Source organism: Hippoglossus stenolepis, chromosome 24 (genome assembly GCF_022539355.2).
Source record: "Hippoglossus stenolepis isolate QCI-W04-F060 chromosome 24, HSTE1.2, whole genome shotgun sequence".
Lineage (NCBI taxonomy): Eukaryota > Metazoa > Chordata > Actinopteri > Pleuronectiformes > Pleuronectidae > Hippoglossus > Hippoglossus stenolepis.
Genome location: NC_061506.1, coordinates 2,090,603 through 2,103,580, shown reverse-complemented (window position 1 = coordinate 2,103,580; position 12,978 = coordinate 2,090,603). Strand labels below are relative to the sequence as shown.

The 12,978-nt window shown below is 43.7% G+C and overlaps 2 protein-coding genes and 1 long non-coding RNA gene across 5 annotated transcripts; 2 read left to right on the top strand and 1 right to left on the bottom strand.

Moving 5' to 3' along the window:
• Positions 1-745: 745 nt before the first annotated feature.
• zgc:113142 (uncharacterized protein LOC503524 homolog) lies at positions 746-3,643 on the top strand. Its single transcript, XM_035149997.2, has 4 exons — positions 746-2,032; positions 2,425-2,577; positions 2,654-2,787; positions 3,112-3,643. The coding sequence occupies exons 1-4, from the start codon at positions 1,609-1,611 to the stop codon at positions 3,475-3,477; spliced, it is 1,077 nt and encodes a 358-aa protein (XP_035005888.2). The 5' UTR covers positions 746-1,608; the 3' UTR covers positions 3,478-3,643.
• Positions 3,644-6,524: 2,881 nt separating this feature from the next.
• On the top strand, positions 6,525-10,451 carry LOC118103288. Its single transcript, XR_004694851.2, has 4 exons — positions 6,525-6,754; positions 7,379-7,459; positions 9,250-9,928; positions 10,048-10,451. It is a non-coding gene; the product is annotated as an uncharacterized LOC118103288 (long non-coding RNA).
• Positions 9,198-12,267, bottom strand: LOC118103238 (neuronal acetylcholine receptor subunit alpha-2). Of its 3 annotated transcripts, XM_047339036.1 has the most exons (6): positions 12,158-12,267; positions 12,018-12,062; positions 11,576-11,685; positions 10,661-10,880; positions 10,041-10,543; positions 9,198-9,915 (listed from the first exon to the last, which is right to left on the bottom strand). In XM_047339036.1, the coding sequence occupies exons 2-6, from the start codon at positions 12,045-12,047 to the stop codon at positions 9,438-9,440; spliced, it is 1,341 nt and encodes a 446-aa protein (XP_047194992.1). In that variant the 5' UTR covers positions 12,048-12,062; positions 12,158-12,267; the 3' UTR covers positions 9,198-9,437. The 3 variants fall into 3 exon arrangements, with proteins under 3 accessions (XP_047194992.1, XP_047194993.1, XP_047194991.1); XM_047339037.1 differs by lacking the exons at positions 12,018-12,062; positions 12,158-12,267 and having other exon boundaries at positions 9,198-9,383; positions 9,462-9,915; positions 11,576-11,700; XM_047339035.1 differs by lacking the exons at positions 11,576-11,685; positions 12,018-12,062; positions 12,158-12,267 and having other exon boundaries at positions 9,198-9,383; positions 9,462-9,915; positions 10,661-11,554.
• Positions 12,268-12,978: the final 711 nt, after the last annotated feature.

Below are 12,978 nucleotides of genomic sequence, written 5' to 3'. Positions count from 1 at the left end.
GCATCACCACATGTGTTACTTTCAATATTCCTACATTTACGTATGTCTATATGTGCTGTTAACTTACAGATCTGAGCGGACACAGTTTCACTTTGTGCAGGAGATGAATGTTTTCACTCTGTTTGTTGCTGAGCAGGATTAAGCTAAAACCTCTGGACAGATCGCCATGGAAACAGAAGGGGTCAGGAAACGAGGCTTTACATTTTCACGAGGATCCAGAAAATCGGTTTCACTTCCCCTGCAGCGTTTCCTACAGAATCCAGTCTGTGGCTCTCAAGCACAAACCGATTCGGATGCACTGCACTGATGACACTCGCAGGAAGCAGACATGTTGTTCACGGACAGAGCACAACACACAGTTATAGATCTCTTATGTAAATAATATTTTGGTTCATTAAGAAACTGTGGCAGGACAAATTAGAATAAAGCAGCTGCCTCAATGGAGACAGTTCATGTTAAGATGGGACAGTGGTGGAGGTTTGAGTCCTTGTAGTTTTTAACGTTTCTCTGTAAAACACATAATTTATCAAATGAGTGTAATTAAAGGAGAAAGCAGAGGATACATGAGTATTTTATAGTCACAGTAGAAACCGCATGGAGGCAGATAAAGGAACAGAGCTGCAGTAGTTTCCCAGGCCCTCCCCTCCTCTCTCTCCCATCAGACTGTTCATTACACTTTCTCTCCTGCTGGTGTTCAGTGAGCGTAATGCTTACCTGATCAGATTCTGAGAATTACCTGAACCATGAAAGTGGTATCATCAAACTTTTGGGAAATAAGTTACTGGGATAACCAAGTGATAGAAACAGGTCGACTGGGTTGAGCTTCCTGAAGACGTTTCTTATCAAAGACCTGATGCTGGGAGTCCTGGAACCTCCCTGCTGTTGCTTCCACTGGGAGTCACTGGGAGTCACTGGGAGTCATTGACCCAGTGAGTCGTGTCCTGAGGTGTGAATTGTAGTAAACTTCCTGGGGATGGAAGTCAGGACTTTCTGTGGCTGATACTTAGTTTGAAGTAGAGACGCTTCCTGACCTGAACACTGGGGAAACTGGCACAGCCCAGGAGAGCCAGCTCCTCGGGTCAGGACTCAGCAGTCAGAAGACAACAATGTCCACATGTTGACCAGGGACGACAGGTGGTTTGAAAGAAGAGTCCCTCAGGACACATGACTCACAGGGGGAGACTCCTAACGACCGTTCATGGGAAGTACCCAAGTGGGAAAACCCAAGTGTAGAACGTGCCAGACAACACGTCCCCTTGTTGAGTCGTGGGACAGACGTGGGGACGAATGAGAACTTAAGAAGGCTGTTTTTACACTTACAGGCTCTGTAACGACTGAATTAGAAGAAACTCTGTCAAAGTATTATTATCAAGCGTAATCCCTCAAAAGTTGTAATCCTCATAAAGCCGTGTGACTTTATCACGTTGGGTTTTCCCAACAAAATCATTTTTACATCCTCAGCGAACATGTTGACCAACTTTTAAAATCCACTGTGTGTTCCTGGGTTGTCTTTTAACGTCACATGAGAAGCTGAACAAATTGTGTCAAACACACACCAACACATCTCAAACCGCACAGCCCTCACAATCAATTGTTGCAGTCTTGTGAATGAGTGTATATATAGTGAGCTCGGCAGCACTATCAGCCAGTCGTCAGACACGGTGGTTCACAGTCGCCAGCATGAACACGCTCTTCATCGGCCAAGTCATCGGCATCATCCCCATCGCTGCCCTCCTGCTCTTCCTCCTGGCCAAGCTGGTTTCTCGCCACCGCCCCAGCCCCATGCAGGACGGCCGCGGCCACGCTGTGCTGATAACGGGCTGCGACAGCGGCTTCGGACACCAGCTGGCAAGATGCCTCAACCACAAAGGGTTTGTGGTGTTCGCCGGGTGCTTGTATCCGGAGGGAATCGGGGCCCAGAGTCTGGTTAGGCAGACGTCCAGCAATCTGATAATCCTCAAGCTGGACGTCACCAAGGAAGAGGACGTGCAGCAGGCGAAGAAGACGGTCCAGGACAACCTGCCGGAGAAGGGTGAGAGTTTCTGTCTCACAACAACATGATGCTGAGATTCTGAGCTCTTACTGTCAGATGTTTGATGAGTAGTGTTTATTGTTTATCTGCACTTTACGTAACATTATAAACTACAGTGTCTAGATTTTGACTTTCATTCTCACAACTTTAGATTTTGAAAGATACATTTTGAGTTATAAGGCAATACTTTTAACAATTATTTTGATTTCATTTTTATCATTACTCCGAAATATTGTATTGTTCTGGTTTAAATGAGCTTCCATAGATGTCAGTGACGTATCTTCGTGACATGTGAAGATTTGATTGTGACATGAGAAAGTAAAATTCAACACGAGACCACAGACTCACTTCGTCTCATTCTGAGTCGTGACCTCTGACCTCTACGTTGCCAGGTCCGTGGGCCGTCGTGAACAACGCTGGGATCACCGACTGGTCCGAGATCGAGTGGAGCACGTTTCAAGATTTCCACAACATGGTCGACATCAACCTATTTGGCTGCATCAGGACCTCCATCGCATTCCTGCCTCTGGTCCGTGCTGCTAAAGGTACGATGTCGTACTTCAGTGTAACGTCACATTTGAATCATGGAGGTGATGTTGAAGATGTTTCCCGTCTCCGCAGGTCGGATGCTTTATGTGTCGAGCATCTTCTCCTTCTTCAACTGCCCCAACATGGGAGCGTACAGCGTGTCCAAGAGGGGCCTGGAGGCCTTCGCCGACTGCTTGAGAGTGGAAATGGCCAGTTTTGGTGTGAAGGTACGGTAATCCTGTGACACCACACACACACACACACACACACACACACACACACACACACATCCACCGTGGAGCACGAGGTGTAACTCATGCAAGGAAACTGACTCCGAGTTTGCAGCCTTGTTTTTGTTTTGACGTCACATGTTCACTTTCTTCTGACGAGGTGGTAGCAACCAGTTTCTTCTCCATGTTAACTTTACTCTATAACTTTCTAACTTATTTCGTCTTTTTAGTTCATAATTTAAAGATAATAGGACAAATGAAGAGACACGAGCGTGACGTTAGATTGATGCAGCGTCTGATTTGTAACTTTTCCACTTTCAGGTCAGCATCATCCAGCCGGGTAATTTCGGCCAAGCCACCAACATCATCCGGATGAAGTCGGGTCTGGATATCTGGGAGAAACTGGACGACGAGCGCAAGCAGACCTTCAACCGCCAGTACATCGAGATGGCCAGCGAGTACTTCCTCTCCACGTGCAAGGCGGGATTCAAGGACACGGCGGTGGTCATCGACGCCATGATGCACGCGGTCATGTCGGGGCAGCCCAAGTACAGATACCTGCTGGTCTCAGCGCTGGACCGGTTTTTCTTCCAGCTGCACCCGTTGCTGCCCACGGTCTTTACCGACGCGGTGTTTTCTCTCAGCTCGATGTACGTGAAGAGAAAAGAGATGCTTTACGCCAAGTAGGACAAACACTGGTTGCTCGTGGGAGATACTTGGTTTTGGTTGTGAATCGTTCTGTCGTGTGTATTTCTTATTATTTGAGCATTACGGATGTTGTTATATATTTTTATTATTTGTATCGTATGATTTCTATTGTTCCCTACATTTCCTTTGTAAGAAAAACATACATTTATATGATTGTATCTTATCCTGACCAAGCAAATACACAATCATGTTTGTATATTTGTGTGTCTGTGTGTGTTTCTTGGCCAGATTATACTGTTCATCTGTGTCAAACTCTTCATGTGAATCAATAAAAATCTCTTCAATAACACGATTGTTGTGTGCGGTAAATAACTTATCTGAACTCAGTTTAACCCAATTTAAAGTTCACACACTCGTAGATATCAGTCGTTTTAACGAACCAAGGTCGCGGACGTCTCTGAACACAGACGTGCGGCCGTGAGAGTGAAGCACAACAACAACCTGAACAATGACCTTAAAGACGGGAGCAGCACAATCAGGTGATAAGTGTCACTAATCGATTCCAATCACTTGTTGTTTACGGTGCGTCCCTCGCTGTCGACCACAGAGACGCCCCCTGCTCAGGTGGAGGCTCTGATTGGCTCATGTTCTCCGGATGGTCAGGCGAAGATTAGACTGTGGTTGCAGGGATTATGTGAAAAGTGTTGAAACAGCCTGGCAGGGGGGGGGGGGTGACCGTCATTTCTAAATGACTCGTCATCAGCTCCCCACAATCAAACCATTGTTCCATCTTTCTACTTATGAATGAACGTTTTGCAGCTTGTGGTTGTTTCCCTCGGCCAAGAGTCACCGTGACCTTTGACCTCTGATATCTAATCACTTCATCTTTTGGATTTTCTGTCATTGACTCGTTAATGGACCAACAGGGAGTTGTAGTTTTATTATATGATTTCCAGGAGTCTGTAGTTTTTAAATATGATTTCCAGGAGTCTGTAGTTTATATGATTTCCAGGAGTCTGTAGTTTATATGATTTCCAGGAGTCTGTAGTTTATATGATTTCCAGGAGTCTGTAGTTTATATGATTTCCAGGAGTCTGTAGTTTATATGATTTCCAGGAGTCTGTAGTTTATATGATTACCAGGAGTCTGTAGTTTATATGATTTCCAGGAGTCTGTAGTTTATATGATTTCCAGGAGTCTGTAGTTTATATGATTACCAGGAGTCTCTAGTTTATATGATTTCCAGGAGTCTGTAGTTTATATGATTACCAGGAGTCTGTAGTTTATATGATTTCCAGGAGTCTCTAGATTTTAAATATGATTTCCAGGAGTCTGTAGTTTATATGATTTCCAGGAGTCTCTAGTTTTTAAATATGATTTCCAGGAGTCTGTAGTTTATATGATTTCCAGGAGTCTCTAGTTTATATGATTTCCAGGAGTCTGTAGTTTATATGATTACCAGGAGTCTGTAGTTTATATGATTTCCAGGAGTCTGTAGTTTATATGATTTCCAGGAGTCTGTAGTTTATATGATTACCAGGAGTCTGTAGTTTATATGATTTCCAGGAGTCTGTAGTTTATATGATTTCCAGGAGTCTCTAGATTTTAAATATGATTTCCAGGAGTCTGTAGTTTATATGATTTCCAGGAGTCTGTAGTTTATATGATTTCCAGGAGTCTCTAGTTTTTAAATATGATTTCCAGGAGTCTGTAGTTTATATGATTTCCAGGAGTCTCTAGTTTATATGATTTCCAGGAGTCTGTAGTTTATATGATTACCAGGAGTCTGTAGTTTATATGATTTCCAGGAGTCTGTAGTTTATATGATTTCCAGGAGTCTGTAGTTTATATGATTACCAGGAGTCTGTAGTTTATATGATTACCAGGAGTCTCTAGATTTTAAATATGATTTCCAGGAGTCTGTAGTTTATATGATTTCCAGGAGTCTGTAGTTTATATGATTTCCAGGAGTCTGTAGTTTATATGATTTCCAGGAGTCTGTAGTTTATATGATTTCCAGGAGTCTGTAGTTTATATGATTTCCAGGAGTCTCTAGTTTTTAAATATGATTTCCAGGAGTCTGTAGTTTATATGATTTCCTGGAGTCTTAGTTTTTAAATATGATTTCCAGGAGTCTGTAGTTTATATGATTTCCAGGAGTCTGTAGTTTATATGATTTCCAGGAGTCTCTAGTTTTTAAATATGATTTCCAGGAGTCTCTAGTTTTTAAATATGATTTCCAGGAGTCTGTAGTTTATATGATTTCCAGGAGTCTGTAGTTTATATGATTTCCAGGAGTCTCTAGTTTTTAAATATGATTTCCAGGAGTCTGTAGCTTATATGATTTCCAGGAGTCTCTAGTTTTTAAATATGATTTCCAGGCATCTGGGCTGAAGTGACGACTCCACAGAACAAAGCTCTCACAGATGTGGATGAAACATCTCTTTTCATAACAGTAAATATAAAAGACCGTATTACATCATTGGAATTTCCCAGTTTCCAGCAGATGCCACCTGATGGTTTAATGTTCAGTTCATTGTAGGTTGAGTTTTGTGCCCAGGAGCGAAATCTGAAGTTTCTCTATCCTGATATTATTTGTTTTGCTGACTTGAATGAGTCATGGTTTTTAAAGTTTGAACAGTGTGAACAAGGCCTTTGTGGTATTGACACAACTGTTCAGTGTATAACCTACAAAGTAACACAACTTGTGTTGTTTGTAAAGAAATGAGCCGACAACCGAGCTGTGTGTGCTCACGACCTTTGACCCAGCGGTGACAGTTGAAGTTTTGATCTTGTGAAGCAGATTTGTCTGACACCCCGTTCACAAGTAAACACTGATCTCTGTTGATTTCAGCGATCGGTGTTTATTTACGTGCGTGACAATCCTGACAATCCTTGTTTTCACTTGGTTTCCTGCGCTTGAACAAACAGGAGCTTTATATCTTATTTATATACGATTTCATCACACAGGAAACCCGACTGACCCACTGCAGGCAACAGACTGAGAGTCAGGCATCAGGCAGCTGGCACACACACACACACACACACACACACACGTGAGTTGTGGAGATCAGACACACAGGTTTTAATTCTGCTGTCATTTCAGAACCTGGTACCAAACTCCCACCAGGCCACACTGGGTCGAGACCAAAGTGCAGAAAGAAAATCATAGAAATGAAACTGGTAAAGTATAAATACAGGTGTGATTGTATGGAAAGTGCATCTGAGGTCAAATGGGTGAAGTGTCTGTGCTGCTCGTGAGGGCAGAGGAGGGTGATGTCTGTAGATCTGAGGAACATCACTGACTCAGCCGGAGGTGAGTGTCCTGAAGTGAAGGACGTCAAGTTGTTTGTTAGCTCAGGGAGCAGAATTAGCTGTTAGCTCAGAGGGTAACATTAGCTGTTAGCTTAGAGCAGAGGTGGGTGTTAGCTTTGAGCAGAATTAGCTGTTAGCTCAGAGGGTAACATTAGCTGTTAGCTTAGAGCAGAGGTGGGTGTTAGCTTTGAGCAGAATTAGCTGTTAGCTCAGAGCAGAGGTGGGTGTTCGCTTAGAGCGCAATTAGCTGTTAGCTTATAGCTAAGAGAGCAAAATTAGCAGTTAGCTCAGAGGGCAATATTAGCTGTTAGCTCACAGAGCATCTTTAGCTGTTAGCTTGTAGCTCAAAGGGCAAAATTAGCTGTTAGCTCAGAGAGTAGAATTAGCTGTTAGCTCAGAGTAGAATTAGCTGTTAGCTTAGAGCAGAGGTGGGTGTTAGCTTTGAGCACAATTAGCTGTTAGCTCAGAGAGCATCTTTAGCTGTTAGCTTATAGCTCAGAGGGCAGAATTAGCTGTTAGCTCAGAGAGCAGAATTAGCAGTTAGCTCAGAGGGTACTATTAAATGTTAGCTTAAGGTCAATTTCCTTCTAACTGCTGGTCTAACAGTTTTCTGCCTGTTCCACAGCTTCTTCCCTGTGACGTGTGTTCAGAGTTTCCCACCAGGATCAGTTCCAGATGACAAACGGCTCAGGAAGCAGAAAACAGGGTATTTAACAGTTACATCATCAGTGCAGAGAGTTAAACGTGTTCTTCTCCTGATGCTCAGACTCTTTTTACTTAGAAAACAAGTTAAAGTTAAACACAACGACAGTCTGACAAACTTTTGTTATGAAATCCTTCAGACAAAGACTTGATATTTTACAGTTTAATCATAAACTCTATTGTAAATAAACTAAAACAAATACAACAAGATATATAGAACTTGAATTAAGACAAATAAATGATTTTTTTTCTCACGTTAAATCTAAACATAAATGTACATCACATGACATAAAGCGGTCAGATCTGCGTGTTTTGGCCGATAGCGACACATCCGTGAAAGTCTCGCATTAGCCAATGTTTTATTAAGCAACTGATAAATCCAGCGGGCTGTGAAAACAGTTGACAACCATCTTGTGACCAGTTCCCAGAGGGGATTTACCCCCCAGATGTGAACCCCCACTATTCATACACTTCGGTCCCTATCAAGACACGGTGTAATTATGAAAAGCCCACGTTGATCATATGTGTTGAAGACGTGAAGCCAGACGTTAAGAGTGGCTCTGACAACAGAGGGCGACTTGTGGAGCAGCTCGTTCACATGTCAGTCCATCGTTGTGTTATGTATTCACCATGCGGCTCGGCTCTCATGAAGCCCTGTGATATCCGGCTGTTTTACATAAAAGCAGCATTTGTTGGCCTGTAAATCTGCAATAAACCAGCCAACAAGCAAGCCGACGTCTGAAGCCGGCGATTGACGTTAGTTTCTCAACTTAGGATCTTTCTGGCTGTCAAACACTTATCTTTATTACGATCTGACCTTCACTGGGAGACAGAATTATCAGAAAACTAAACAAAAAGCGTCACAATTCCAAGATATTTCTTCGAATTTCGTCACTAGGAGCAAACCTCTATGAATATGCTCCCATGAGACAAATTAAGGTCTTGATCGTAAAGATGTTTAAAGTGACCCTCATGCAAATCTATTATAAATAAATATACATATATATATAAATATTACAAAGTATATTTCCTGTCCTGCAGTAGGACCAAGGTTGAGTGCAGTACTTGTACTGGATCCTGGAGGAGAGGAATCACGGATGACCCACTTCACTCGCCCTCTTCTTTTCAAATGAGATAAACAATCTAATTGCGGTAGATAACGCTGAGAGGGCCCCACTGCCCCACTTGAGTCATCTGAGCAACCGACAAATCATCACTTCATTATGCATCATTCATAAAACAACATAAATCAGTGACTGTCTGTGCTGCGCGCTGCAGAGGTGTAGAACCAGTTGTGTTAGTAGCCTCGGACTGGTTTCCCTTCGCCTGCATGTCATCAACATGTTTACGTGAGCTCTCACAAAGTTGTACAGTAACACAACTTCAATTAAATCCAATTAAATGACACGGAAACAAATAATTATAATGCTGGAGGACTTTTAAGTCAGTGAGAGTGATGCCATCATTGTAGTTATGTGGGATGTTGCTGCCCCCAGCTGGTCAGATTATGAACTGTTTCAAGTTTTTCAACATTCCAATTAAAAAAGTGTATTTTCTCACTTATTATTTCAGTGGTCGGATTAAATCATGTAGAGGTCAATTTCATCAATGTTCAAATCATGTTTCCATGATACTGATCAGTAGGAAATCAGGTCAACATGTTTGTTTCCTCCTCGAGAAACTTAGGAGATCTGGGTTTTTGTGACTGAAATCTCAAATATTTAGATCACACACAGTCCACATTTCCCGAACAAGGTATTTATTAGTTTAATATTTTCTTTCTTTTGACATTAGGTGTAAATCTAAATCATCCCAGAGAGCCACGGAGGCAGGAAGAGTCCGACCGTCCCCAGCAGACACACGATGATGAACATCCACAGGAAGATCCGGTCTACGACCATGGCCACGTACTTCCAGTCCTCCTTCACCTGTAGAGACAAAACAGATGAGAAGAGGACGACACTCTAGATGAAAGTCTCTTATTAACCAAAAGCAGCGACACTTGCCGAGAAGTCTGCATCCTCTGCTCTCAGATGCTCTGCGATGTAGGTGACCCCCTCCAGGGCTGACACCACCGCAGGAGACAGAACAGCGCCGGATGGGCTCTGGATCAAACCATGCTCCACAGGAGGGGTGTCCCAGTCCAAACTGAGTGTGGAGCGTCTCTGTTGGAGGAGGGTGTAACCAGGAGATGGAGGGGAAGGTGGAGAGAGGGAGGAAATCCTCGAACGGCCGCTTATCTTCACCCCCGACCTCGGCAGGTTTGAGTAACCATGAATATCGCAGTAGTGAATTTCATCTCCGCTGTCCAAGGAGTCCAGCTGGTGGCTGTCGTGGCAACCGTTGTCATGCTGGTAACCATGGAGATCGATGTCCGACTCCTCAGTGATCCAGGTAGATGTGATGTTGGGGGGGCCAGGGGTCCAGACAGGGAGGAGCCTATCAGTTAGGCGTCTTCGCCTGAGAAAACAAAGTGAGTTTTTTTTTTTTTTTGTGTTAAATGTTAGAAAATGTTAATGATTATAAAACCTGACGAGTACAGTCCGTGTGAGTCTGAACTCACTTCCTGTTGACTTGTTGCTCACCTGACAGGCCTCCGATCGTGATGTGGACGCTTCATGCACAGCCAGCGAGGCACCGAACACAGGAAGAGCCTCCGAACCCACCGGGGCATGGTGTGCGTCGCCGACGACCGGTGGTGCACGTTCAGCACGAACACGGTGATGGCGATCGACAGCGTGACGAAAATCATGGTGAAGAGCAGGTACTCCCCGATCAGCGGAATAACCAGCGACGTGGACGGGATGATCTCGGTGATGAGCAGCAGGAAGACGGTGAGCGACAGCAGCACGGAGATGCACAGTGTGATTTTCTCGCCACAGTCCGACGGCAGGTAGAACACCAGCACGGTCAGGCAGGAGATGAGGAGGCAGGGGATGATGAGGTTGATGGTGTAGAACAACGGGAGGCGGCGGATGACGAAGTAGTAGGTGATGTCCGGGTAGATCTCGTGGCAGCAGTCGTATTTCTTGGTGTTATAGGTGCCCACGGCGTTCACAATCGCCCACTCTCCGCTCTCCCAGTAATCCTGGAAGTTAGACTTTTGTTAGTCGTGCTCATGATGCGGCTCTTTTTGGTCAATCCTCCATTTTCAGACTGAAATTCATGGTTCACAGACGATGTATAAAGTCAACAACAGTCCCACCTTCAGATCCACGGTGTTCTCAAAGGGCTCCAGGTCGATCTTGGCCCGGTCGTACGTCCAGGAGCCGAACTTCATCTTGCAGCTCTGCTGGTCGAAGGGGAAGAAGGTGACGTCGATGGAGCAGGACGACTTGTAGATGGCCGGCGGCACCCAGAGGACGCGGCCCGTGTGAAACAGCTGGGCCTTGGTCATGTGGGTCACGGCGAAGTCTCCGTCCGCACTGGAGAAAGAAGCAGAAGGAAGAAAACTCAAGAAGTACGACATTTAATGAGGTAGAAGTTGGAGGAGATGAGAGAAAATTGACAAGAAATTGAAGCACTTTTTATTCAGCAGAGCTCCCGAGTTTGCATCTCATTGCGTTTCAAACTCAAAAGGTGAATCAATAAACCTGCAGCCAAACCCGTTCACAGAGGCGGCGTTAAATAATTGATCAGTGGATGTTAACGACGCTGTATTCATGATGCAAGCTCATTTAGACAAATGCTGAAGGAGGAGAAAGTTTCATCTCCTGACAGACAAAACTGCAGAATTAATGCTTCCTCGAGTCCCGAGGGGAAGAAACTCGACTCCAGACTCAAGTGAAAACCGCGTGACGCAAGATCTCCGTGCAGCCGCAACAGAATCAGGGTCATTTATTCAACAGGATAATTTGCATGAATCACCAATTGCTATGCAGGAATATGCAGAAATGGCTGTTTGCCTCCATGCAAGTGACCTTCCCTCCTCATCCGCTCTCCTGCCGACGAGGACGCAGTTATATGGATCAAGCAGGTAATTGATCACTACAGATTTATTTCCAGCTCCACCTACAGCGATTCAAAGTCATCTCAGGATGTGTGCGCACCCTGAACAACACCTCGCACGTATCCGTGCTCCAGGAGGGAAAAGTAAAGTTAGTGTTTGGTGTGTGTTTACTTGTTGTACAGCACGATGTCAGGCACCCAGATGAGCTCGGAGGGAACTCTGATGGACGTCACGTTGTCGAAGTCAGACGGATTCCACTGCAGTTTGTAATCCGTCCATTCCTGTCAGCGCACACACACACACACACACACACACACACACACACACACATTATTACACATAAACCACTGAACGGATTTCCACAAAACTTGGCGGGAGGATGAGATATGAGCCAAGAAAGAACTCATTCATCCAGGAACCTTTAGAGTTGTGAGATTCCCAGAGAATAAATCATGGATCCTTGAAAAAATCTATATCAACTGAAATCTATGTGCAAGTTGGTGCAGACCCAAATAAGACTCTGGATCTACTGGATTAAATGTGGTTTTTGAGAACTTGTATTTTTCTTATCTTTCTCAAACCTCCCACAGTGACACGTGAGTCTCTTTCCAACCTGTTTCAGCCACACATTGGTCGTCATCATCTGATTCTTCTCATCCTAAGAACCAAGAATTCACAAGTTTAGGAATCAGAGTGTAAAATGTAAATATTCTTTACATTTTACCGGGTCCTCCAGGATGTGTGTGTTCCTACCACGTCGATCAGCTGCGCGATAGAGAGGCCAAACTTGACGATGACCACGTCGCTGATGTTCCTCGCCGGACGTGTCCACTTGCTGTATCTTCCAAACAGGCTCCTGAAGAGCTCGTCCTCGGTGTGGACACGAGTCCAGTCTTCAGCCAGGACTGACAACGAGGGACGGGACAAGAGGAGGAAGAGGTCAGCCATTTGATTTTATTATAAGTATTATAAGTTATGAGTATTTAATTATGGGACATAAGTGAAACTAACAGATTTGAGATAGTTCTTGTGCTTTAGAGTCGCAGATAATTAATTAATAAATGCTGTAAGGTATTTTATCCTCATTATTAAGTTTAACATTTAATTGAATTTGTATTTAATAGAGGACATTCATAACTTGTTAGGTATTATATATTATTATTATATCATAAAGCCACTAAGTTGTGCATTTTAAATATTATAAGTCAAATGTTTTATACCTGAAAGAATTTTAGATGGATTATACAGTAATATTTGTAAAATAGGAAACTACAAGAGACATTTCTATGTCATTAAAAACTCAACAGCTACACATTGAATATTGTAAAAATGCTAATATACAGATTAAAAAGGACATCAAACCTTCTAGGATTCACAGTTAGATCTTCGTCTGTTAAGTTTCTTATTAAATCACAGGTTTTTCAGTCAATCTTCACTTATCTGTCACCGCCTCACTCACCGGAGCTGATGAGGATCCAGCAGCAGCAGCACAGCGGCGTCAAATCCATTTAAAACAACAGAGATGTTGTTTATTAATGTTATAAATCAGATGGAGCTCAGGTGGTGTCAGAGAT